Genomic DNA, 27,772 nt, shown 5'->3' with positions numbered 1-27,772 from the left:
GTCCTGGACTCTCCCAGTATAGGAAACATCTTCCACACATCCACTTCACCCAGGCTCTTCAATATTCAATAGGTTTCAATGAGATCGCCCCTCGTTCTGCTAAACTCCAGCGAGGGCAGGCCCAGAGCCATCAAACACCCCTCTTATGTTAACCCTTTCAATCCTGGAATGAAATGACATGTTCTGCTGCCATAGAACACAATTGCTCATGCACCCCGCAGGAGGTCCTTTCTTCTTGAAGGCAACCAGAGGTTGAACCGTCTACATACTGTGCTCCCCACTGCAAAGTGACCCAGGCCCACACTTGCTCTCCAGGTCAAACTATTGTCATGCGAGTAGCTTCAGAGACAAGCCCACAGCTGCCCTGGGAATCCTATTCATATGCACTGTCCAGTGTTCCCTTCAGAAGCCTGGGCACATACAAGCAAAAGGTTTAAATTTACAGATGGCCCTCCCTTTGTCACTCAGTCTTTCCCTGAGACTCGGCAGTCTTCATCAGGCAGCCCACCACACTCTTTCTGTTACACGTACATCAGTAACAATGGGGCAGAGACTGCATGCCTTTCCCAAAAGAACCAGAGCCTTCTTACAAAGTAAGTGTTTGGTAGGGCAGTAAATGTGTGTTTGATCGAAGATTCATGAGAATGCCACCAGGACTCTGGTGAAGAAGGCGTTTAGCACACTGGCCTTCATCAGTCGGGGCATGGAGTTTAGCAGGAGAGACGTTATGTTGCAGTTATACAGTCGTTGGCAAGGACATGTTATGGCAAAGAGTGTTATGTACCATTTGGTTCACGCTGTTATAGGAGTGACATCGTCAAGCTGGAGAGGGTGCAGAGATTTCTGAGGATGTCTCCTGGACCAGAGAGCCCGAGTAATAACGATTAGTTTTATTTGGCAGACATATAGAGAAATGTAGAGTGAAAATGTATCATTCTACATCAACACAGTCCAAGGATTGTGCAAGTGTCACCACCACACTTCCAGCGTCAAAACAACATCTCACTAACCCTGTCCGTAACCGGACCTGTTCGGAACGTGGGAGGAAACCGGAGCACCGAGAGGAAGCACACCCAGCCACAGGAAGTACATACAAACTCCTTACAGAGAATCGAACCCTGATCAGCGATCGCCGGTACTGAAAAGCGATCGCTACCATGCTGTTATCGGGAGAGGTTGGAGCTTTGTTTAGAAGAATGAGGGGTGACCAGATAGAAATTCATACCATGTGGGGTATGGACGAGGTGGATGGCCACAGTCTTTTCACAGTCCAATTTCCAGTGAATTATCAAACTTCAGTGCGTGCAGAGGAGATTTACCAGGATACAGCCTGGATTAGAAAGAATGTCTTCCGAGGATAGGTGGGCACATGGATGATAGGAAGATAGAGGGCTGTGCAGGACGGAAGGGTTAGATTGATCTTAGAGTGGGTTAAAAGGTTAGCACAATATCATAGGATGAAGGACCTGTACTTTGCTGTAATGTTGTACGTCCCTTATAATTTTGCCATCCTCAATCAGGAAAGAAACACAAAACCGAGTCTGGTATCTCCAAAGAGCAATTTTATTCACCTTGTTCTACAATGCACTTTGCAACAATTGAAAAAGCGACAATAGTTATCATACATAGGACCAGGAACAGTCTCTGGCAAAGGGTCTCGTGCTGCAGCAGAGTTCAAACACAGTCCGTGACTGGATTTCCCCTGCAGCTGAAGGGCAATTTCTTTTGTTAGCTACACAACAGTGCCCAGCGTGAGATCTCCTCACACAGTGGTCATAACCTTTAAAGCCTCAGGTTGAAATTTCCGGATCTTTTTCTTTAGGGCACGGGAGGCCTTTATCCGGCATATCCTGGCCTCCGACCGGCGGCCGCGGTTCCCGAGGGCGTGCTGGTCCCCGGTTTGGGGTGCCGGTTGCCCACAGTCGCTGCCGCTGGACTCGGCATCGCCAAAGCGGTCGGCCGTGTGGTCGCTGCACTCATTCTCACTGCTGCGGCTGCTGGCCACGGCAGAGCGGGAGAGGGAGCCGCGGTCAGACTGCTCTGAGTCGCTGAAGCCGGAGAGGCGGCTCCCCAGCTCCCGCCGCCGCCCGGCACAGGCCCCACGATTCCCAGAGAGTCTCCTCCCGACCCGGCGCTGTGGGGCGGGCCGGCGTCCCGAAGCCACCCGGTCCACAGGGGGTGGGCCAGGCCTCATCGCCAGCTCCCGGCCTACACAGGTAGGGGGGGAGCACTGCAGCTGGGCGCCACGTTTGCCAGGTCGATTCCCCTCTGTCGCGGCTCTAAGGACAGCCTCTGGCCCCACTCCACTGCCCCTCCTTTTGATCCTGGTCACCTTGGCCTTGCCACTGGGGGGACACCTTGGCAGTCGCAGCTGGGACTCAGGGCCCACAAAACGGGCCTGGACAAAGCCGTCCCGAGTCACGCCACACTGCCTGTTCCGGCCCATCCCATGTGAAGTGTCAGCGCCAGGCAAGCCAGGAGCCTGGTTGCTGATGGACAAATCAACTAGGCCATATCTAGAGCCTGCTCCTTGGGTAGTGGGTACGCCCAAGCAGTTGCCTGCTCCCTGGTTGGTGGATAGGCCTAAGCAGGAGCCTGACCCTTGAGCCCTGGGCAGGCTTGAGGAGGAACTTGCTCCATGAGCCACTCGTAGGCCCAAACAGGAGGCTGAGGTAAACAAACCTTTAACCGCCGGCCTGAGCTGCCAATCACCACCAGCCACCTCAGAATCCCCTCCCAGCCGACCATTCGGGGCTGAGATATCCGCACTGCCAGTTAGCTCCCTGTGGCTCAGATTAGTTTTGGCAGGTGTTTCCCCTTGGAGCCCACTGTCCCCCCGGCACTGCACTGGCATCTTCTCAAGCTTCCCCCTGATTTTGTTATAGACGCAGACATGTTTCTGGGCCTCACTGGGACCTGCTAACATCCCCTCACACACGGCATTTGGACTCACAGCCCTGTTGAGCTGGGCTCTCTCGGTTTGGTTATTTAAACAGCCAGTGGGCACCAGCTTGCTCTCCAGACAGGTCAGTGCCGTGCCTGGCAGGCAGTACTGATCTTCCACTCCAAGTACCCTGCCGGAGAGGCTAAACAGAGGGCTCTGTAGAGCCACTACATGGAGGGGGCTGGGGTAATTGTAGACATCGCCGCCGTTCTTGGAAACCAGGTTGCAACAAAACTTCCAGTCCAATACGTTATCAGTCCGGGTGCCCTTTTGCTCAGAAGATCTACACTCCTTCTGCAGAGGTAGAAATCGCTCCAAGTCACCTGGACCGTGGACAAGAAGGAGAAAAACACGTCACGATGTTGCTTTGCCCGTGTTTCACAACTTCCCCAGAGCTAGAGGCCACCGCTTACCAGGGTCTGTCTAACTAGCAGGGTCCTTGCGAGGTCAGAGAGTCTGAGCCGGGGAGCGGAGGTAGGAGGCCTCGTGTCTACAAGTCTGAGAGCATAGAACTGGTGGTCAGAGGCCCTGAGGCAGACTGTCCTGGGGCTGGGGTCCTGTGTGTGGGAGGGACGGGCTTGTTGCAACCCGTGTGGTTCTGCTGAACATTGTGGGCAAAACCCATCCCGGGCACACCCTCAGACCACACTTGTTGTTAACGCAAACAACAATTTCACTGAATGTTTTGTGTCCCCTCTCCCCACATTGAATGTTGTCAGCCTTTCGTTTTTAAAATGTTTGTGTCTGAGATCAATGTCAAAGTTGTACGATGTGTAGTACTTCGATAGAGCACTTTGATCAGGCGTTAAATAAATCAAAGCAATGCGCACCGGAGCAGCTCAGCAGGTCAGGCGGCATCCACAGAGGGAAACAAACGGTCGAAGTTTGGGACTGGCGTGTTGAGCTCCTCCAGCACATTGTGTGTACTGCTCTATACCTCCCGATAGATCTGAGTGATGCAGACCAGAGAGAGCGAGGGGTACACGTGAAAGCGGCAGTGCAGGCGGGCAGGCAGACAGGACGGTGGGTCAGCCGTTCGGCTCAGCTGCTTTCTTTGCTTCTACAGGGGCAGCAACCCAGTGGCTTGTGCCAAAAATATTGCTGGGAGTGCCCCCCCAACACCCCCGCGACTCTTTAAACCCCACTCTTAATAAAAAAGGCACCTAACGATCATCTTTACTGCCAAATGAAACTGCAAGTGATTCATTTACAACCCGACATCGGTGAGATGCTTTCAGAGGAAATGTCACACACCAGCCAGATGGTTACGAGGGCATGGTACGTTTTTAAATCCTCCCCCACCCGCTGAACACAACAGTATTTGGATAGTAAATGGTTACAATAACAACGCTATTCAGAAATAAAGTCGTTTTTGAATTTGTTTATTTTAACGACCAATAATTTTTGAACAGGGTTCTAAAATACTTAATTTAGTTCAACCTATCTATGCTCTACTTTCTTTAACAGTAAAACAATGAATACCCAAAAAATTAACAGGATTCATTGTTTTTCATTTTAAAAAGTCCATTATTATTAGAAGCTGTACTTCATTAGTAATGATAATCTCTGCCATGGTCTGCACGAGATTCTTCATCCCCAATTTGGGCACACGCTCTCTGAGAGGATTGCTGCCCCGAGTTAGGGCTTTGAGTAGGAGGGGAAAGTGCTGGTGAATCCACACCCGATATTGTGGGCAGCTCTGGTTGTCCTGTTAAAGGAAGGATGTCATTAAGTTTGAAAGAGTTAAGAAAAGAGTCACAAGGACGTCACTGGGATTGGAGGGTTTGTCTTATAAGGCGACTCTGGGGACTTTATTTGCCCCAGAGCCTGGGAGACAGAGGAGCTGACCTCACAGAGGTATATAAAATCGTAAGGGAGGTTTAGAAAAGGGGAATTGTCAGGGAAGGGCAGCGTGAAGAAAATGTAAAGGAGACCAGTGTGGAATTCCACCCCCCTCACAGAGCATGCTGGATAGATGGAACAAGGAAATGGCAGAAGTGGGTAGCACTGCAATGCTTGAAAGGAATTTAGGCAGGTACGTGGGCAGGGAAGGTTCAGGGAGATATTGGCCAAAAATCTGAAGTGCAAAGGGACTTGGAAATCATTGTACAGAATTCCCTAAAGGTTCATTTGCAGATTGAGCTTGTGGTAAGGAAGGCAAATGCAATGTTAGCAAGAGGATGAGAATATATAAAGTTTAAACTTTATAAAGCACTGGTGAGGCCTCACAGAGCATTGTGGGCAGCTTTGGGCTCCTTATCTTAGCAAGGATGTGCAGAAACTAGAGAGGGTTAAAGGAGGTTCACGAAAATGATTCCAGGACTGAACGGCTTGTGTGGCTCTGGGCCTGTATTCACTGGAATTCAGAAGAATGAGGGGTGACCTCAGTGAAACCTGTTGAACAGAGAATGGCCTTGGTAGAGTAGATATGGAGGGGATGTTTCCTGTGGTGGGAGAGTCTAAGACCAGAGGACGCAGCCTCAGAATAGAGGGGCATCCTTTTAGAACGGAGACGAGGAGGAATTTCTTTAGCCAGAGGGTGGTGAATCTGTGGAACTGTTTGTCACAGGCAGCTGTGGAGGCCAAGTCTTTATGTATATTTAAGACAGATTGATAGTTTCTCGATTGGTCAGGACATAAAGGGATATGGGGAGCAGGCAAGAGGTTGGGCTGAGAGGGAAATGGATCAGCCAAAATGGCCTAATTCTGCTGCTATATGTTATAGTCTTAACATAGGCCATTGGGGTGTTGGAATCGATGGGTTGTCCTGAAGGACCTGTTTCCATGAGATGCAGCTTTATACTCTAAAATTAGGGTTTCACCTCAAAGACAGAAATGAGGAAGAAATTTCTTCCTTTAGAGCGGGGGCTCCCAACCTTGCTTATGCCACGGACCCTGGGGGTCTGTTGGGAAGCCCTGCTTGAGGGGGACTTGGGAGCAACGTAACATCCACACCAGACAGTTACTTTCCCCAAGCAGTCAGGCACCCACTAACCCATCCCTCCACATTTCATAGTCATACGATCTATGTATACAAGCTCTCTTATGTATTTATATTTATTGTGTATTTTTATTATTGTTATTGTGTTTGATATCTTATTGTGTTTTTTTTTCTTCTGCATCAGATCCGGAGTAACAATTATTTTGTTCTCCTTCACACTCGTGAACTGGAAATGACGTTAAACGATCTTAAATCAGAACCTTTGACTATTTTGTGTGTCAAGGTATTGGAGCAAAGATCGGCTTGGGTAGATGGGAACTCAAGACGTATGCGGACGGTCAGATCGTGGGCGTGGGAGGAAAGCGAAGCGTCCGGTGGAAGCCCACACAGTCACAGAATCCGTACGGACAGTGCCAGAGGTCAGAGAAGAACCTGCAGTCGTCAGGCAGTGGCTCCACCAGCCAAGGCCCCGTGCTACCTGCCAGTGTTCCTCAAGAAAGGCTGAGAATGGGCCTACCTGTGGAAACCGGTCTGGGCCTGGCAAATCCCAGCCTCCCGAAGTTCAAGGGAGGCACTGGATCAGCCGTGGTCTTGATCCCTCTGCCGGGTCGCCTGCCCTGGGGGACGAGGCCTGCCATCCGCACGGTGATCTCATCGGCCGACTGCGGTCGGCTCTCCGGCCGGCTGCTCCCCTTGCCCTGCCCCGGCTGGCCTCGGTACACCAGGCTGCCCTGCGAGGACCAGGGCGAATCGCTGCACATGGAGTTGCAGGAGCCCGTGTCGCTCAGCTCGTAAAACCCTGTGGATCAGAACCAAAGGAACACTGAGGCATTGCCGACCATTATTAACAACAAGGAATTCCTTTGGGGGGAGTCAGACACCATGGGGTCCAGTGGAGGAGAAGGGAGAAACACAATTACCGGCTCAGAAGGCAGGAATCGAGAAGGTACCGGGTGGAAAGGCGAGGAGAAAGGCAGAGAGTGAGAAAAGGAAAGTAGAGAAAGAACAAGAGAGAAACAGTTCTGATGAAGGAACTCGGCCCAAAATGTCGACTGTTCATTCTCCTCCATGGATGCTGACTGACTTGTTGAGCTGCTCCAGTTTTTTGTGTGTGTATTGCATGGGGGGGTGGGGGGTGGGAGAGAGAAAATGGGATGGATTCAGAGGTTGAAAAACTAAAACTAAGGACACCAAGGTGAAGTTTTCTGGGAGATGAGGAACGTTGGCCGTAGCGGGCTGAGAAAATGCAGTCCAGGTTAGTCAGTCAATAACCAGTGCTGAAAGATCATTAAACTGGTTGAAAGTGACCTGGATGGGAGATAAGACATTAATTGACTCAGAGAGCTGTCCGGATTAGGAAGATGGTGCGTCAGTAATGATCATCTCATAAGTGACTTCAAAGCAGAGTTGACAAGGACAAAGAGACACAAGAGACGGCAGACGCTGGGGTCTGAAGACAAGAGCACAAAGTGCTGCAGGAACTCAGGGGGTCAGGCAGCCTCCGTGGAGGGAAACAGACAACTGGCGTTTTGGGCCAAGCCACTGCATCTGGAATCTTGATCTGAAATGTCAGCTATCCATTTCCCTCCACAGAGGCTACTGACCATATGAGTTTCTCCAGCAGTTTGTGTTTTGACAGAGACAAACATGATAGGGAAAATTTATTCAGATTATCGCCGAGAAATGATAAAAATCAGAATGATGAACCTTTGAGTATACATTCCATGGCCACTGTATTCGGTGCACCCGCTGTTATGCAAATATTTGATCAGCCAATCAAGTGACAGCAACTCAAAGAATAAAAGCATGGTCAAGAGGTTCAGTTGTTGTTCAGACCAAACATCAGAATGGGGAAGAAATGTGATCTAAGTGACTTTAGATCACCTGATTGTTGGTGCCAGACGGGGTGGTTTGAGTATCTCAGAAACTGCTGATCTCCTGGGATTTTCACGCACGACAGTCTCTGGAGTTTACAGGGAATGGTGGGAAACAAGACACATCCAGTGAGCTGCAGTTCTGTGGGTGAAAACACCTTGTTAATGCGAGAGGTCGGAGGAGAATGGGCAGACTGGTTCAAGCTGACAGGAAGGTGACAGTAACTCAGATAACCACACAGTACAACAGTGGTGTGCAGAAGATCCTCTCTGAATGCACAACACATCGAACCTTGAACGGTTACAGCAGCCGAAGACCACGAGTACACACTCAGTGGCCACTTTACTAGGTACAAAAGGTAACTGATAAAGTGGCCACTCAGTGTGGACTTATCATGGGGTTTAATTAAGGAACGCATGGAGAGTTAAAGCAAGAAGGTGCTGTGCACTTGTCCTCTGGGAATAGAGCCCCACACAAAGAGCCCTTTGAGCCTGGGCTTTTAAACTGGCTCGTTAAACACGGTCTGAACTTGCAGTGAAAAGCACTGTTGATTACTATAAATCTTGTGCACACAATACCCAGGTCCAACATGAGGTCACCAAACAAAAGGGAGGGAATGGCTGGCTTGACGGAGTCAGGTGTAATGGGGTGCCGCAGTCAGTCTGATCTCCCCATCGGGGTGGGTGTTCAACAGGGACAGGTAACCAGCAGAGAGATCTCGAAGTAGATATCGGATCCATTCGCAGTGGTGAGGTACTCACACACTCGAGCACAGACTGGGGACAGCGTAGCGGTTAGCGGAACACTGTTATATAACATATATATATATATATATAACAATCACAGCACGGAAACAGGCCATTCCGGCCCTCCTAGTCCGTGCCGAACTCTTAATCTCACCTAGTCCCACCTACCCGCACTCAGCCCATAACCCTCCACTCCTTTCCTGTCCATATACCTATCCAATTTTACCTTAAATGACACAACTGAACTGGCCTCTACTACTTCTACAGGAAGCTCATTCCACACAGCTATCACTCTCTGAGTAAAGAAATACCCCCTCGTGTTTCCCTTAAACTTTTGCCCCCTAACTCTCAAATCATGTCCTCTCGTTTGAATCTCCCCTACTCTCAATGGAAACAGCCTATCCACGTCAACTCTATCTATCCCTCTCAAAATTTTAAATACCTCGATCAAATCCCCCCTCAACCTTCTACGCTCCAATGAATAGAGACCTAACTTGTTCAACCTTTCTCTGTAACTTAAGTGCTGAAACCCAGGTAACATCCTAGTAAATGGGATGTTACAGCACTAGTGACCCGGGTTCGCTGTACGTCCTCCCCATGAACCTCGAGGGTTTCCTCTGTGTGCTGCAGTTCCCTTCTACATCCCAAAGGCATAGAGGTTCGGTGGCTAATTGGTCACATGGGAGCAACTGAGTGGCGAAGGCTCATCGGCCTGTTACCCTGGTGTGTCGAAAATAAATGATAAAGGAGAAACACGTCCAGTACGTGCATGCACACATTAGCACAGGGACACACACAAACAAACGAGCTGAAGCTGGGCATCAACAAGGCATCCTTGGATCGGATGGTAGTCCGCTGGCCCATGTCAGTGCAGACTTGTCTCTACTTCAAGGTCCCTGTACCGATTTTCAATCAATGTTGAATACCCCCCGACCCCACACCTCCACCCTCTGCACAGCCAGAGAGATCAGACTGACCCACCGCGGTGTATGCGTGTAAACACACACACACACACTCACTCACCCCCCCAAGTGAAACTCACACATATACAAGGGGTGATTGATAAGTTTGTGGCCTAAGGTAGAAGGAGATGAGTTATACAGCTCTCGTTACATACACATGCAGTTCAACTCGAGTGATTATGCAGAAAGTTTGAAGTTAATGCAGAAAGTTTGAAGTTAATAACTCATCTCCTTCTACCTTAGGTCACGAACTTATCAATCACCCATCTGTGGACACTTTCTGGAGGTCCAAGATCCGTATGCTCTAGACCGCTGGACTAAGTGTGTCAATGTAGGAGGGGATTATGTTGAAAAATAAATGTGCTGGGCTTTCTAAAATTGACTCCTTCTATCTTCTACACTAAAATGGGTATAAGACACAGTCATGCACAGAGACACGTACAGGACAGGTGATAGGTGAAGAGAGGTACAGGGGCAGGTAGCTTTGAGGAAGTAGAGGCTACTGAAGGACTTAGATTAAGAAAAGAGGCAAAGAAATGGCAGATGGAATCCAGTGTCGGGGAGTGTATGCACTTTGGTAGAAGGAATGGAAGGGTTGGCTATTTTCCTAAATGGAGAGAAAATACAAAAACTGAGGTGGCAAAGGGACTTGGGAGTCCTTGTGCAGGATTCCCTGAAGGTTAATTTGCAGGTTGAGTCTGTGGTGAGGAAGACAAATGCAATGTTATCATTCATTCAAGAGGACTAGAAATATAAAAGCAAGGATGTGGATGTCAAGACTTTATAAAACACTGGAGAGGCCTCACTTGGAGTATTGTGAGCAGGGTTTGGGCCCCTTATCTCAGAAAGGATGCGCTGAAACTGGAGAGGGTTCAAAGGAGGTTCACGAAAATGATTCCAGGATTGAATGGCTTGTGCGGCTCTGGGTCTATATTCACTGGAATTCAGAAGAATGAGGGGTGACCTCATTGAAGCCTATCGAATGGTGAAAGGCCTTGATAGAGCGATGTGGAGAGGATGTTTCCTATGGTGGGAGAGTCCTAAAACCAGAGGACCCAACCTCCGAATAGAGAGACATCCTTTTAAAATAGTGATGAGGAGAATTTCTTTAGCAGAGGGTGGTGAATCTGTGGAATTCTTTGCCAGAGGCAGCTGTGGAGGCCAAGTCTTCATGTATATTTAAGGCAGAGGTTGATGGATTCTTGATTGGTCAGGGCATGAAGGGATACGGGGAGAAGGCAGGAGATTGGGGCTGAGAGGAAATTGAATCAGCGGTGATGGAATGGTGGAGCAGACTCGATGGGCCAAGTGGCCTAATTCTGCTTCTATATCTTATGGTCTTACATGCACAGAGACACCTGCACACCAGTACACTGAGGAACGAACACACATGGAGACACACGCGTCCCTTGTAAACAACCAACACTGCTCAACGAGCCACTCCACACAGCAAACCACCCATTTAATCAGCCTAATCACAGGACAATTTACAGTGACCTGAGAACTGGTACATCTTTGGAACGTGGGAGGAAATCCATGCGTTCACGGGAAGGGCGTACAAACTCCATGCAGACGGAGTCGAATTGAACTCCAAACTCTTCCCCCCCCCGAGCAATAGTGTCACACTAACTCGCTGCTAATGTGCTTCAGGTTGTGCTTAACTATGGCTGTTACTGGCATTCATCCTCAGCACCTGTCAATCCAGCTACCAGCAATCGATCAAGGAGCTCTCCAACCTGGTCTCTGACCCTGACTCCAACTCTGACCCCTTACTTCCCTAAACCATCCCTACGAACCCAAAGTCTGAGCTACGACCTTGCCAAGCTCAGCTCCGTCTTGACAAGAAGTCTGTTCAACTGTGACCACTCCGGATGGGGCTGAGATTCCCATTACTGCCCACCATTCCTGAGTTGCTCCCTGGAATCCTATAACGATGCCCCCTGCAGACAGGGTGAGAGCAGGCGTGACTGAAGCTAGGAGTACTGGCCTCTTTCCATGCTGTTATCTGGAGGGCTGGAAGTGTATCTGAACCCCACGGAGGGTGGTGGTGGCGGCATCCGTCGGTCTCGAGAGACCATGGATCGGCTCCTGGAGTTTCCAGGGCGCGGGCCTGGGCAGGGTTGTGTGGGAGACTGGCAGTTGCCCAAGCTGCAAGCCTTCCCCTCTCCACGCCATCGATGTTGTCCAAGGGAAGGGCACGAGGAGCCCAAGCAGCTTGGCACCGGTGACGTCACAGAGCAATGTGTTGTTAAGTGCCTTGCTCAAGGACACAACACGCTGCCTCAGCCGAGGCTCGAACCAGTGACCTTCAGGTTACTAGTCTGATGCCTTGACCACTAGGCCACGCGCCAACACGCAACACGGAGGGTGGAGACTCGAGGGTATTTTCATGTCGCAATCTGGCAGTGGAAGCAGAGACAAAGGAGGCCTCAGCAGAGGTACTGGTATCGAGGAAGAGAGTGTTGGGAGTGGAATTCTCTGCTGTCAGCTACCACGGGGCTGTTGTGCCAAATGGTCCCTTTCAGAACCACAATGTAAAGCAGCCCTATTTCTCTGCTTTGTGAACAGCAGATAATCCCAGCACCCTCGCGGGCGAATCGCACACTTGCTCAGGGCTGGGCTCCCTCTGTTGAATGCAGAGTGCAGCAGGCTAAGAAGGAACTGGAGTCTGCACAGCCCAGTCTAATTGTGTGCACAGTGAATGCTCTTGTATCAGGTTTCTTGTCCCACCGAGCCTGAACAGTACTGTCTCCCCACTCCGTTTTAAATGGCAACGCTTGTGTGTGTGTGTATCTCTCTCTCTCTCTCTACATGTGTGTGCCTCTGCCTCTCTGTGTCTGTCACTGTGTCTCTGTGTCTATTAAGTATTAGCCTCATTTCTCATAACACATCACACGTCAGTCCGAGGATGTGCCACTGGCAGCATCGCCATATGATGCCTCTGGGTCTGCATCACTGGAATTCAGAAGAATTCGGGGGGGACCTCATTGAAGCCTATCAAATGTTGAGAGGCCTCAGTAGAGTGGATGCGGAGAGGATGCTTCCTGTGGTAGGGGGAGTCTAAGACCAGAGGACACAGCCTCAGAATAGAGGGGCATCCTTTTAGGACAGAGATGAGGAGGGATTTCTTTTGCTAGAGGGAGGGAGTCTGCCGAATTCAGTGCCACAGGCAGCTGCAAACGGGTTAGCCATAATGAAATGGTGAAGCAGACTCGATGGGCCAAATGGCCCCATTCTGCTTCCTATATCTGATGGTCATGCTTACAGTGCCAACACAGTGTGCCTCACCTGCATCGTCGGAACGTGGGCGGAATCCGCAACACCCAAAAGGACAGCAGGCGTGGACACAGGGAGAACACACTGTGGCTGAAATTGCACCCTGATCGCTACACTACCCTGCTGCAAAACTATAAACCACTTTTAAAATGCTGTCACAGCTCAATGTTCTAAACTCAAAGTCAATTTGCTATCAGCATTCATATACACTCGGTGGCCACTTTATTAGAAACCTCCTGTAGCCAGCGAAGTGGCCTTCTGCTGCTGTAGAACCCAAGGTTCAATGTGCTGTGCTCTTCTGCACACCACTGCTGTACTGTGCGGTTATTTGAGTTACTGTCTGCCCATTCTCCTCTAATCTCTCTCATTAACAAGGCGTTTTCACCCACAGAACTGCCCGCTCACTGGACGTTTTCTTTTGTTTTTTCACACCATCCTGTAAACTCTAGAGACTGTTGTGTGTGAAAATCCCAGGAGATCTGCAGTTTCTGAGATACTCAAACCACCCCATCTGGCACCAACAATCATTCCACAGTCAAAGTCACTAAGATCACATTTCTTCCCCCATTCTGATGTTTGGTCTTGAGCAACAGCTGAACCTCTTGACCATGTCTGCGTGCTTTTTGTGCATCGAGTTGCTGCCACATGATCGGCTGATCAGATATTTCGCATTAAACGAGCAGGTTTACCTAATAAAGTGACCGCTGAGTTTAGTAGTGGTCGCCAACCAGTCAATCGCGACCCACCGGTCGATCTTTGAGACTTTCCCAGAAAAAAAATGAAAAATGCACACTGGGCAGAAAAGACCGGAAGCAAAACCCCGCAACCCGGAAACAACCTCTCCTCTAAAAAAACAGCTTTCCGCAGCGGGAGTATTGTTATATTACCATTATCCTCATTGGTATTAACTTATCTTTATAATGCTCACTTCTCCGCTTTAAATTCAAACATTCCTCAAATGTAAAATAACTGGGAAACAAACAACAGTAGTGTCATTAGCTTGCTACCCCTGAAACTTATATTAGTGTCTCAGTAAGTTTACCAATACAAACCACCTGAAAAACGTGGCAGGTTCAACATTCAGTCCAACAAAGGAAACTGTCCATTCAAATATTGAGTCTGTCAGGAGGTTTGCGAGGGCGCTGTGCTGCAACAGATGAAAATTATTAAATCTAAGTACAGGAGCTGTCTTACTGACAGACACCTCACAGACCGTCTCAGACTGGCTGTCTGTAGTTACGAGCCAAATTTCAGGGAACTAGCAGAAAGTATTCAGCCCCAGTCCATCACACTGAGTGCAACAGTCAATTTTTATTCACTTATTTTTCATGTTGAAATAAAATTAAATAATGAAACATTGAATTAAAGGTGTGTGTAATGTGAGCATTATAAAGATAAGTTAATACCAATGAGGATGAGAGGGGATCCGGTTGAAACATATAAGATTATTAGGGATTGGACACTCTGGAGGCAGGAAGCATGTTCCCGCTGATGGGTGAGTCCAGAACCAGAGGCCACAGTTTAAGAATAAGGGGTAGGCCATTTAGAACAGTGATGCGGAAAAACTTTTTCACCCAGAGAGTGGTGGATATGTGGAATGCTCTGCTCAGAAGGCAGTGGAGGCCAAGTCTCTGGATGCATTCAAGAGAGTTAGATAGAGCTCTTATAGATAGCGGGGTCAAGGGATATGGGGAGAGGGCAGGAACGGGGTACTGATTATGTATGATCAGCCATGATCACAGTGAATGGCGGTGCTGGCTAGAAGGGCCGAATGGCCTACTCCTGCACCTATTGTCTATTGTCTATAATGGTAATATAGCAATACTCCCGCTACGGAAAGCTGTTTGTAAAGAGAGGTTGTTTCCGAGGTTGTGGGGCTCCTTCTGCCCGGTACGCATGCGTGTGTCTAAACGATTTAGTAGGTCGATCTTGCCTTTCACTAAGGCCGAGGTAGGGGATCTTTGGGCTTAAAAAGGTTAGCGGACCACTAGAGTACGGAATAGTACAATACAGGAACCCCGAGCCCCTTATTCACACTACACGAAACTCACCTGAACTCGGCCTGCTGTCGGTCTCCAGTTGCTCTGAAGATGCCTTGCTGACGTCCAGTTTCAGCTCATTAATTTGTCGGTCCAGTGTTGCAGGTGAACCTTCAACCCAACATCTTGTTTTCGTAGGTGTGACTGGAAAGCAAATGAGGACTGGTTACTCGGGAAAAAAAAAACACACAAACGCAAGTTAACGAGGTTCATAACTTCGTATTCTGCTAGGAAATAAAAAGTTTTATAAATATCTCTCATCTTTTTTTTTGGCAGTTATTTGCACGGGAACAGGCCCCTTCCAGCTAATGAGCCTGCCATTTATGTGACCAACTAGCCCTACCAACCTGGACGTGCTTGGAATGTGGGAGGAAACCGTGGCCCCAGGAGGAAACACACATGGTCACGGGGAGATTACGGACAGCGGCTGGATTCGAAAGCGGGTTGCTGGCAGCGCTGTAATAGCGTTCCACTCACGGCCCGGCACCGCGCTGCGCTTTCTGCGGATTTGAGAACCCGGGCTGCCCAAGGGTGGCCACCGAGGTTAAAGTCCAGAGCTCCTCACCCAGCGGCAACAAGTTCAAGGTCAAGTGCTTGTTTTACACGTGGGATCGTGTTGTAACCCGGCGAAAGGTAAAGAGGTCCGTGGAGATCACAACAATCTTGGAAGCGAAGGAGCAGGCTCAAGGGTTGGGTAATCAAGTTTATCATCAGACGCATTAGTACATAGGGTGATGAATCCGTGGGACATCTGTGCAGGCCTAATCACTGAGCGCATTTAAAGCAAAGGTTGACAGGTTCTCAATTAATCGGGGTGTCAAAGGTTACAGTGAGAAGGCAGGAGAACGGGGTTGAGAGGAATAGCCAAACAGCCATGATGGAACGACAGAGCAGACTCAATGGGCTGAATGGCCTAATTCTGCTCTGTCTTATGGTCTTACTGGTACAGATACAATTCCAACATTTCCACCATCTCGTGTCAATGAAAGTCCTCCTTGCCTGTAACGCTGCAAGCAGCTTGTCATCTTCTTTCACCTCACCGTACTCGCGCACGTGACAATAAAGCTTTTCTTGACCTAATCCACTCTTTCTCTGGGCAGTTTGCAAACAAGAATTATAGGGTGCAGCTCGGTTACTGAATACCCACCTTCCCTGTTGTGAATGAATGAGTGGTCTCACTGTAGTCAAGGGAGATTATTGTTTCAGAAATATTAACTGTTATCAATCTCTTTCCCCAGATGAAACTACTCAAATGAGATGGAAAAAAAAGAGATGGAGTTACCCCTTAGAATGACAGACTGTGAAGTGATTATTCTCACGTGTCTTGTTTATAGTTTTCCAATGACCCCAGTCCACTCTGGGAACTGAGTAATGCATTGCCAGAGCGTCCCAGTCTAGACAGTCCTGATTAATGGCTCCGGGGTCACAGAACTGTCCTGAAGATATACCAACGGTCATCGATAATTTAGATCATCACTCTGATCTCATTTCCAAGAAAACAAAGGCATTAATCATGATTACCTGAGGAGAGGATTCAGCTTCCTCCATTTACAGCTTCAGAAAGGGGGTGGGTGGAGAGAGGGCAGGTGCGAGGGGGATAGGGTGGAGGAGGCAGAGAGGAGACAAAGAAAAGGGGAAGCCCAATGAAGAGCAAAGGGAGAGAGGAAGGAGGGAGGGACAGGGAAGAGGGGAGAGATGGAAGGAAAGTGAAGGGGGTGAGTGAAAGGGAGGATGGAGTGAAAGAGGGAGAAAGAGAAAGTTAGGGTGTAAAAATTAGGAAATGAAGCAACAAGACACATTTGTAAACAAACACAGGAAGACAACTTCATATTTTCATACAAAATGAGGCAATTCAGCCCATCGTTCTCTTGCTGGCCATGAAAGCAATCCCATTCCCTCTAGCCTGCCCTTCAACTATTCCCCATGAAGCTCCAGACACGCATCGCACTGGGGACAATGCACCGAGACCGAAAAAGCTTTGACTGAATCTTCGGCATGTGGGAGGAATTGGCAGCCCCTCCCCAGACAAAACCGCAGTACCCAGGCAGCCATGGGGAAGATGTGCAAACTCCAAATGGACAGCAGACAGTCAAACGGTCTCCATGACATCAAGTCATAGAGTTACACAGCATGAAACAGGCCATTCGGCCCAAGTTTCATATCACCAGCATTTGCCAGCTCTTCAGTCAAACAGTCTAATTAGCTTGAGGAGGTTTGTGGAAAGAGTCTAGCAAATGTACAGCGGAGAGCTGGCTGCATCGCCGTCTGGAATACGGGTGCCAACGCACGGGATCTGAGAAGAAAGGATAGAGACCCATTCAGCTCCACCATGGGCACAGGCCTCCCACTAAAAACAAACGGCAGTGCCAGCATCGGTCTTAAAGCACCCTCACCATCCACCTTCGTATTTCTATCAAATGGCAGGAGGCCCCAGAACCCTGCCATCTTTACAAACCTCTCTTTAATGTTGTAATCGAACCCACGTCCGCCAGCAGCTTGTTCCACAACTCTCTGAGTGAAGGAGATCTCCCTCTGGTTCCCCTTAAACATTTCACCCTTCAAATCTACTGCTAGTCTCACCCCACCTCAGCTGAGAATGCCTGCTTATATTCACTCTATACCCTTCAGAATTGTGTACACCTCCATCAAGTCTCCTCTCATTCTTCCACACGTCAAGGAGTAAAGTCCTGACCCAAGTCAACCTTTCCCTGTAACTCAGGTGCTCAACACCTTGTGAATTTTGTCCTGCACGCCTCAATCTTATTGACCTCTCTCCTTTAGGTAGGTGACCAGAACTTGTTAATGTGAAACACTTCTCTGTTTAACTGGCAATTCAGCTCCACCACCACCAGATTTGAAAAGTTCCACAAGCTTTTCCACAATATTTGGGAAGTATATGGACAAATACTGGAATAACCAAGATAAACTACCCACTTCTCCTACTCCTGTGCTTCTGTTGGATCAGTATTAGAGGGTATCAGTGGTTCCTCAGAGCCAGGGGTAGAGAGGGTCTATGAGTGTGGGATGGGGGGGGGGGGCACACTCCTGTACACTGATGACTCACTGTGCACCTTCCAATAAAAAGTGTACATGCACTTCCCCCTCCCACCTTCCTGTCCAGTCCTGATGAAGGGTCTTGGCCCAAACTGTCGACTGCTCTTTTCCCTCTATAGATGCTGCCTGACCTGCTGAGCTCTGCCAGCAAGCGCTTTGGGTTGTAGATGCACAAACTTGGGGTCCAGCCCCCCGAGCGAATACCTCCCTGACCCGGCAGAAGATGTCCACGCAGGAGAACAAACCAAAGGGGAAAATGTCCCGAGCCCGAGCGTCAACATCTCAGAGAATCTGTCCTGAGACCAACACATCGATGCAACCACAAAGCAGGAATGTGCCAGCCTCTGTAATTCACTTGGAGCTTGAGGAGATTTGGAGCTCGTGCCGATTTCTACATGTGTACCATGGAGAGCATTCTGGCCAATGGCACCACAGTTTAGAATGGAGGCCCCAGTGTAGAAATGGAAAGGGTTGTGAACTCAGCCAGCCGCCCACCAATCAAAAGGCAGTGCCTCAAGATGGTGTGCCACTAACGACCCTCACCATTTGGCCGTGTCCTATTCTCAATATCATCGCCAGGGGGGAAGGTACAGGAGCCTAAAGGTGAACACTCAACGTTTCAGGAACAGATTTTTTCCCTGAACACCACCTCACGTTTCACTCTCTTGTTGTGTACATTGTTATATTCTTACAGTAATTTATACTATATTTCACATCTTGCACTGTACTGCAACGGTGAAACAACAACTTTCCACTGCAAATGCTGGCGATATTAAACACGGTTCTGGTTCATCCTGGAAGTGTTCTGTTATCTGGAACCTGTCAGCCCAGAGTTTAAATTAGGCACAGTGAACCAGATAGATTTGCCTGGAAGGCAATTGTTCGCTGTCTACCTTTAATTAACAGGTAGAGTCAACGTTTGCGGAGGTCATTCCCTCCTCTTCAATGCCCCATTCTTCTCTGAGGATTTCCATTTCCTAAACATTTTTATCTTATCTTTTCTGTCCATCAGTAAAACAATCTCTTAAATCCAGATGCTTTGAAATATTTCACACCTTCCCTCCCCCCCTCCTCCAACTTGGATGACTTCCAAATAAGGAGAGGCTACACTGCCAAAGGTCCTCGCTCTCTCTCTCTCTCTCACAGCCTTGGAGAGATACAGCACACAAACAGGCCCTTCAGCCCATCAGGTCAAGACTGACCACCAACCATCTGCTTACACTTGGAATATTGTGTTCACTTCTGATCGATTCGTTATAGAAGGGATGTGGAGGTGCCAAGGAGATTTACCAGGGTACTGCCTGCATTCGAGACCATGTCTGATGGGGATAGGTTGTGAGAACTAGGGCTTCTCTCTTTGGAGTGGAGGAGGAGAAGTGACTTGATAGAGCTGTACAAGATGACAAGTGTCAGAATGAGTGGACAGCCAGTGACTTTTTCCCTGGGGGGGGCATAATTTTAAAGAGATTGGAGGAAAGTATGAGGAGGACATCAGAGGTAGGGTTGTTGACACAGAGAGTGGTTGAGTGTGTGGGATGCCCTGCCAGGGGACGTGGTAGAGGCAGATACACTAGGGACAGTTAGTAACCTTTTAGATAGGCACATGGATGACAGAAAAATAGAGGACTATGTGGATGGGACGATTAGTTTAACAGGTAAGCACAATATCATGGGCCGAAGGGCCTGTACTGTGCTGGAGTGTTCTACGTATAACATATAACAATTACAGCACGGAAACAAGCCACCTCGGCCCTTCTAGTCCGTGCCGAACGCTTACTCTCACCTAGACCCACTGGCCCGCACTCAGCCCATAACCCTCCATTCCTTTCCTGTCCATATACCTATCCAATTTTACTTTAAATGACATTACCGAACCTGCCTCTACCACTTCTACTGGAAGCTCGTTCCACACAGCTACCACTCTCTAAGTAAAGAAATTCCCCCTCGTGTTACCCCTAAACTTTTGCCCCCTAACTCTCAACTCATGTCCTCTTGTTTGAATCTCCCCTACTCTCAATGGAAAAAGCCTATCCATGTCAACTCTATCTATCCCCCTCATAATTTTAAATACCTCTATCAAGTACCCCCTCAACCTTCTACACACCAAAGAATAAAGACCTAACTTGTTCAACCTTTCCCTGTAACTTAGGTGTGAAACCCAGGTAACATTCTAGTAAATCTCCTCTGTACTCTCTCTATTTTGTTGACACCTTTCCTATAATTCGGTGACCAGAACTGTACACAATACTCCAAATTCGACCTTACCAACGCCTTGTACAATTTTAACATACCAAAAGCTTTCTTCACCATTCTATCCACATGAGATTCCACCTTCAGGGAACTATGTACACTGATCCTACACAGATGACATTTTATTCTCCACACATCCCCATTAATTCCCCCCATCCACCCTAGGGGCAATTTACAGCGACCTACTTACCCACCAATTTCCCAGACTTTGGGATGTAGGAGGAATATTGACGGTCCGAAGGAAAACTGTGCAGTCGGTCATAGGGAGAATGTGCAAACTCCACTCAAACTGCACCAGAGGTCAGAACGGAACCCCGGATGTTGTGTGTCGGCTGCTCGACCAGCTGAACCAAGACAAGGCCCGACCCCCTCCCTGGAGCGCCTGAGCGACAAAACAAAGAGAGGTGGATGGTAGCGGGTGCTCCCTCTCACCCCATCCTATTTTTAAATCAGTCGCTCAGCATAACAAAAATTCATTTTCAGAATCTCATTTTTGTGCGAGATGTCTCGGACAGCAATGAGGAGGCGTACAGGAGCGAGACCGATCAGCTGCTTGAGCGGTGTTGCAACAACAACCTTGTGCTCAACGTCGGTAAGACCAAGGAATTGAAGGTGGAGTCGGGAGAGGTCAGCTGATCCATCCTGGGCCCAGCATCTTGATGTAATCACACGACAGGCACACTAGACTTCACTAGGAGTTTGAGGAAATTTGGTTCTGTCACTGAAGACTCTTGCCAATTCCTGTAGATGTTAATGTTGCTGAACTTGAGGACCCAACTTACAGGGAGAAGTTGAGGCTTGGGTAGGAGAATGAGGGGAGATCTAATAGAGGTTTACGTATTTACGAGGGGTATAAATAGGGTAAATACATGCAAGCATTTTTCCCCTCAGTTTGAATGAGACCAAACTGAAGAGGTGACAGGTTTAGAGTAAAAGGCTAAACTACCTCACTATTCCTTTCTTTTCCACAGTTTCTTTATTCTGTGGTTTATGGTAAGTTTATGTCTTGTTTAGTACTGCTAACACTAAACAAATGTCCTGCAATACAAGAATGTGATTATGAACCTGATTTTGATTCTGGACTCTGGTGTCAACAAAAACACACTATCATAGTGACCCATTCTGTTTACAATTAAAAAAAATCACAAGGCACCATCAGTTTTTAAGATCTTTAAGCATGGATGTTGGAAAATTCGAAGGCTACGTGAGAGGGACAGGTTAGATTAAACGGTACTGTGCTCTACTATTCTGTCTCTGTTCCACCATTTGACCCACTCTAACTCTTCCCTCCTCCACTTTTCTATCATCCACATGCCTATCCAGGAGCCTTTTAGATGTCCCTAATGCAACTGCCTCCACGACCAGCATCCCACACACCCACCATTCTCCGTGGAAAGAACTTACCACTGACACCTCCCCCCCCCCATATTTTCCTCCAATCACCATAAAGTTATGTCTCCTGTTGTTAGCCATTTCCGCTCTGGGAAAAGTTGATCAATGCCTTTTATCATCTTGTACATTTACCCCAGTGAGCACACTTGGACAACTCCTGGTTCACTAACAAGGTGGTCACAATATCTTTTATATCCACCCTTGGAAGCTGATACAGGTCCCATACAGTCCAATTAGAGGTTGCTAAAGGAATTGGATCTCCCAACCTACCTCATTCTAACTGGTTGCATCACTGTCTGGAAAAGAGGAAGCACGACACGGGATCGGAAAAGCTGCAAAGGTTTGAAAACTCAGCCAACTCCATCATGGGCACTAGTCCCTCCAGCATCCAGGACACCTTCAAAAGGCGATGCTGGGAAAGGCAGCATCCATCATTAAGGACCCCATCACCCAGGACACGCCCTCTTCTCAGTGATACCACCAAGGGAGGTACAGGAGTCTGAAGACACTCACTTAACATTTCAGGAACAGTTTCTTACCCACTGCTATCAAATTTCAGATGTAATTAGCAATATATATATATATATATATATATAGCCCTGTAATGCTATTGCAAAACAACAAATTTCTCAGTATGTTAGTGATATTAAACCTGATTCTGAGCATTTGCCTCCATTGCACTTCCTCACAAAGAAATTGGAAAGTGATGGAATTGGGAGTGGTTTACTACTACTGTACTGAGGTAGTGAAAGGCTTGTCTTGCACACTGCTCATTACACAGTGCATCGAGGTAGAGCAAAGTAAGACAGTGACATTGCAGAACAAGTAAGTGCGGAGCAGACAGTAACGTGCAAGGTCACAACGCGGTAGATTGTAAGGTCAAGAGTCCATCTTAACATTCACAGGAACATTCAATTATCAGAGTAGAAGCCTGGTGGGCCATGCTTCCAGGGTTTTGTACCTTCTGCTTGACGGAGGGGGCAAGAGAAGAGCGAATGTACAGTTTTTCACTGTACTCTCTGTACATGTGACAATGAAAATGACCAACCAACTTACAATTTGGATTTAAAGACAAAGTAATGTTTTACAAGACGGGCGATCATAAAACCAGGGTTCAACTCCTGCTGCTGCCTGTAACTGGTCTGTATGTTCATGGATTTCCCTGGGTCCCCTAGTTTCCTCTCACGTTCGTACTGCAGGCGTACGGGTTCAGGTTAGTAAGTTGTGTCCTTGCTATGTTGGTGCTGGAAGCATGGTGGCACTTGCAGGCTGTGTTAATCATCGCCACAAACAACAAATATCACTGTGTGTTTCAATGTACATGTGACAATCTGCCTAATCTTTATTATTTGGAGTTCAAAAGAAAAAGGGGGGGGAGCTTAAAACATCGATCGGTACAACGGTGGAGTAGGCCTTTCGGCCCACATTAACCATGCTGGTCATGATGCCTCATCAAAACATACAACTACCTTAGGGGGTATGACCAGGTAGATGGCAAGATGTTTCCAATGTGGGAGAACCTCCAACAAGGGCAAATGGTTAGAAAATCAGGGGCCAGTCATTTAAAACTGGGCCATTTAGGAACTTCTCAGAGGTTGTTGAGCCCCTCAAATCTTCTGCCCTAGATGACTGTGAAGGGTATACTATTGGAGGTATTTATAGAAATGTCTGACACCAGAGGGAATTCATTGAAGGTGAGAGGAGCGGATTCAAAGGGGATGTGATGGGTAAATTGCTTGGTATGTGCTGCCTGGTTTGGTAGTAAAGGCTTTTAAGAGACTTTTAGATAGACACATGAATATGCCTATACTCGGGGTGGAAGGATATGGACATTGTGTAGGTAGAAGGGACTAGTTTTTGTTTTTTTTAAATTTGCTTTTTAGATGGTTCAGCACAATGTTGTGGGCTGAAGGGCCTGTTCCTGTGTAAGAGGCAGACAATCTTTACTTTGAAAAATCATGGAGTGGAGGGTGAAGGAAAACTGGCACAGATCAGGAGACGAGAGTAGTTCATTTTGAATGGAGGGATACGTTTGATGGCCAAGTGGCCCACTCCTGCTCCTGTTTTGTTTCGTCCCTTAGGAAGTTTGCACCTACAAACCAGGCTCAACCCTGGGCCCAACAATCGGTGTGGAAACAGCTGTACCTCGTGAGGGGTTTGACGAGATGAGGTGCGTGACCAGAGGCTCTGGCGGATTTCTACAGGTGTACCATGGAGAGCCATCACCCTCTGGCATGGGGCTCCACTGCCCAGGGCTCCATCACCCTCTGGCATGGGGGTTCCATCACCCTCTGGCATGGGGCTCCACTGCCCAGGGCTCCATCACCCTCTGGCATGGGGGTTCCATCACCCTCTGGCATGGGGGTTCCATCACCCTCTGGCATGGGGCTCCATCACCCTCTGGCATGGGGGTTCCATCACCCTCTGGCATGGGGCTCCACTGCCCAGGGTTCCATCACCCTCTGGCATGGGGGTTCCATCACCCTCTGGCATGGGGCTCCATCACCCTCTGGCATGGGGGTTCCATCACCCTCTGGCATGGGGCTCCACTGCCCAGGGTTCCATCACCCTCTGGCATGGGGTTCCATCACCCTCTGGCATGGGGGCTCCATCACCCTCTGGCATGGGGCTCCACTGCCCAGGGTTCCATCACCCTCTGGCATGGGGGCTCCATCACCCTCTGGCATGGGGCTCCACTGCCCAGGGCTCCATCTCAGGCACCACCCTCCCGGCCATCAAGGCCATAAAAGATGGCATCTATCTTTTGGGACACTTCCTTTATTCATTCCTACCAATGGGGAGAAGGTACAAGAGCCCAAAAGACCCACACTCAACATTTTAGGAACAGCTTCTTCCCCTGCAACATCAGACTTCTGAACGGACAGTGAAGACTGGCACACTATTCCCCTTCACACTCATATAACAATCACAGCACGGAAACAGGCCATTCCGGCCCTCCTAGTCCGTGCCGAACTCTTAATCTCACCTAGTCCCATCTACCCGCACTCAGCCCATAACCCTCCACTCCTTTCCTGTCCATATACCTATCCAATTTTACCTTAAATGACACAACTGAACTAGCCTCTACTACTTCTACAGGAAGCTCATTCCACACAGCTATCACTCTGAGTAAAGAAATACCCCCTCGTGTTTCCCTTAAACTTTTGCCCCCTAACTCTCAAATCATGTCCTCTCGTTTGAATCTCCCCTACTCTCAATGGAAACAGCCTATTCACGTCAACTCTATCTATCCCTCTCAAAATTTTAAATACCTCGATCAAATCCCCCCTCAACCTTCTACGCTCCAATGAATAGAGACCTAACTTGTTCAACCTTTCTCTGTAACTTAAGTGCTGAAACCCAGGTAACATCCTAGTAAATCCTAGTAACTCTGTACACCTAATTATCCTAATTTATGCTTTTAATTTATTTGATGTAATTTATAGCGGTTTATTTTCTGTAGCGCACTGTTCTACTACAAATTTCGCGACCTGCAGCAGTGACAATGGACCTGACAGTGATTCTCTTTAGCGGGGGACTGGAGGAGAGCCACATAAAAAGCATCTCTCAAGGAAGTTTTGGCATTTACTGAGGGGAAACCTCAGTGGGAAGGCTAAGGGAGGGGATGGGGATGAGGCTGGGGGCTGGTGGAATGCGCATTTGCAGAGGATGAACATAAGACAAGACACGGGGGTAGAATTAGGCTATACGGCCCATCGAGTACCCTCCACCATTCCATCCTGGTCGATTTATTATCTCCCTCATCCCATTCTCCTGCAACCTTTGACGCCAGAACCTAGCAACCTCTGCTTTAAACACAGCCATTGACTTGGCCTCCACCAGCCGCCTTTGGCAATGAATTCCACAGATTCACCTCTGGCTAAAGGAATTCCTCATCTGTTATAAATGAATGTACCTCTGTTCTAAGCTGTGCCCTCTGCTCCTAGACTCCTGCACTCTAACTAGGCCTTTCAGTATTCCATAGGTTTCCGTGATCTCATGCGGAACAAGGAGACAGACGGGTCCGGGCGACCCGCCGAGCATTCACACCCAGCTAATGAACTGTTGACGGGTTGGGTGTGTTAGCGCGGATGTGGATTGAGTCTCGACAGACTATTCAACTGCCGAGTGACGACCCATTTATTGGCACCGTTTGACTGAGAGCTACTGAAACCTAAGGTGTTTTGTACGTTAAATCTCGTGAACGTGTTCACTACCAAGGAAAGAGTGAAGAGAAATCAATTCAGAACAGCCCGAAAAGGTGGAATTCACTGCCAGAGCTGGCCGTCATTGGCTATATTTTAAAGCCAACGTCGACAGGTTCTTAAAAACACAAAATGCTGACAGAACTCAGCAGACCAGACAGCATCGATGAAGGGTTTCGGCCCGAAACGTCGTCACTACCTCCTCCCATAGATGCTGTCTGGCCTGCTGAGTTCTGCCAGCATTTTGTGTTTTTATTTATCTCCAGCATCTGCAGATTCACTCGTGTCGATAGGTTCTTGATTAGTCAGGGCGTCACGGGGAGAAGGGATAATAAAGGATGGAATAGCAGAGGTTCGATGGACCGAATGGCTCATTTCTGCTCCTATGCCTTATGGTGAGATTCTGACACATAAAACTGCGAGGTATTCAGTGACTAATCGATAATCTGCGGATGTCCAGCGAGTTTTTATAAACCCTGGTGGCACTCCAGTCTGAGGTATAGAGCCACAGGGCAGTACAGCGCAGAAACAGGCCCTTCAGCCCATCTTAGTCCGTCCTGAACTATTATTTTTCCTAGTCCCATCGACCTGCATCCATGTGCCTGTCCAAATTTCTCTTAAATGTTACTGCGCGTCCATCGCTAGTGCTGGCAGCTCGTTGCACATTCTCCGATGAAGGAGCTCCCCCTCATGCTCCCCTTAATCGTTGCATTCAAACACTGAAATTCCCATCCAGAATCAGACGCGAAATTCACTTTATTTATCACCAGTACCTTCCGAGCATATAACGCAGAAGCACAGAGGTGAAAGGGTTAAAGTTCCTGAACAGACTTTAAACGATAGAAAGACTTGCATTGTGTCGGCACTTTTCAACCTCTCCGCGGGCACAAACCCCAGTTGAACCCGTGGTCACTTTGAAGTGCGCTGGTCTGCTCAGTCTGGGAGGTATCAGAGCACCTCGGCAAACGGGGGTTAAAACTTCGCTCGCAGCGTCTTTAAAACTGATCAAAGTAGTTTCGACGGGCTCTGTCTACGTTTAACAATGTATGGTTGACACATTTAGCAAGAAGATTTGAGTTAAATATGCAATATGAAATTGAGACAAAGATACTTTGTATAACTGTATGTCACACAAGTGCTATAACGAGGGGCTGTACAAACTCGGGTTGTTGCTCCGGAGTGGCGGAGGGGGAGGGGGAGATCTGATAGACTATTTTCCCCAGGGTTGAAACGCCTAATACCAGGCAGCTTGCATTTAAGATGAGCGGGGCTAATTTTAAAGGAGATGCGAGGGGCCAGTTTCATTTTACAGAGAGCGGTGATGAGCCGAAGTGGCGGAAGAGGCAAATACATTAAGGATTTTTAAGATAGGCACACGAAAGTGAGAAAAATGTACATTGCGTAGGAAGAGATGAGGTTAATTGACCGTTTGAGTACTAGTTTAATTGGTTCGGTACATCATTGTGGGCCGAATGGACTGCTCCGGCTGTTCTTCTCTTTTTAACAAACTTTATGGAGAGACATCTTTCTCAAGTTTGTTCGCGGTGTATGAAGTAAAAGCGAAACGTTTGAAGGGCACTTCTATATAAACTCCTATATAAATACTAACGTTTGTCACACGATCTGCTGTAGATACTGATTTTTAGAGCCGCCTCTCCGTGGGAGGACCATTTTAAGCTGGAAAAGAGGTCCTTACCAATTGTTCCTTCAAGGCGCTCAGGGTGGCTTCCAGCCGCTGTTCCTCGGCGCCTACCTGCGCCGGGGCAGCCTCGGTCCCCAGCGCCCTCATGACCAGCTCCCTCTGCCGCTCCTTCAGAAGCTCGAGTTCCTGCAGACCCGCCACGGCTGCCTGGAGCCTCTCGCCGACTCTGCCGCGATCCGAGGCGGCCCAGGGCGGAGGGGCGAGCCGGCGCTCTCTGTTCAGCATCCCGAGCCGCGGGCACTGACAGAGAGAAGGAGGGGTGGGGAGCGGACCTCAGATTCGGCCGATCTGGAGACGGGAGAACAAAAAGATGCACTTAACTCTTCAGAGCCCTGGCTGTAAACTGAGCGGGGGAAGATCACCTGCTTGAAACGGTCTCTGCAATC

The 27,772-nt window shown here is 48.5% G+C and overlaps 1 protein-coding gene across 1 annotated transcript; it reads right to left on the bottom strand.

The window, feature by feature from the left end:
* Positions 1-1,554: 1,554 nt before the first annotated feature.
* LOC140730049 (dapper homolog 2-like) lies at positions 1,555-27,772 on the bottom strand. The gene is given in 5 exon segments (XM_073050195.1): positions 1,555-3,267; positions 6,403-6,684; positions 14,796-14,882; positions 14,885-14,927; positions 27,381-27,772. Coding segments are annotated over 5 exon segments (2,148 nt in total). The 5' UTR covers positions 27,612-27,772; the 3' UTR covers positions 1,555-1,762.

The sequence above is a fragment of the Hemitrygon akajei genome, chromosome 7 (genome assembly GCF_048418815.1).
Source record: "Hemitrygon akajei chromosome 7, sHemAka1.3, whole genome shotgun sequence".
NCBI lineage: Eukaryota > Metazoa > Chordata > Chondrichthyes > Myliobatiformes > Dasyatidae > Hemitrygon > Hemitrygon akajei.
Note: the sequence above shows the minus strand (reverse complement) of the source record. Positions and strands in the feature narration are given on the sequence as shown.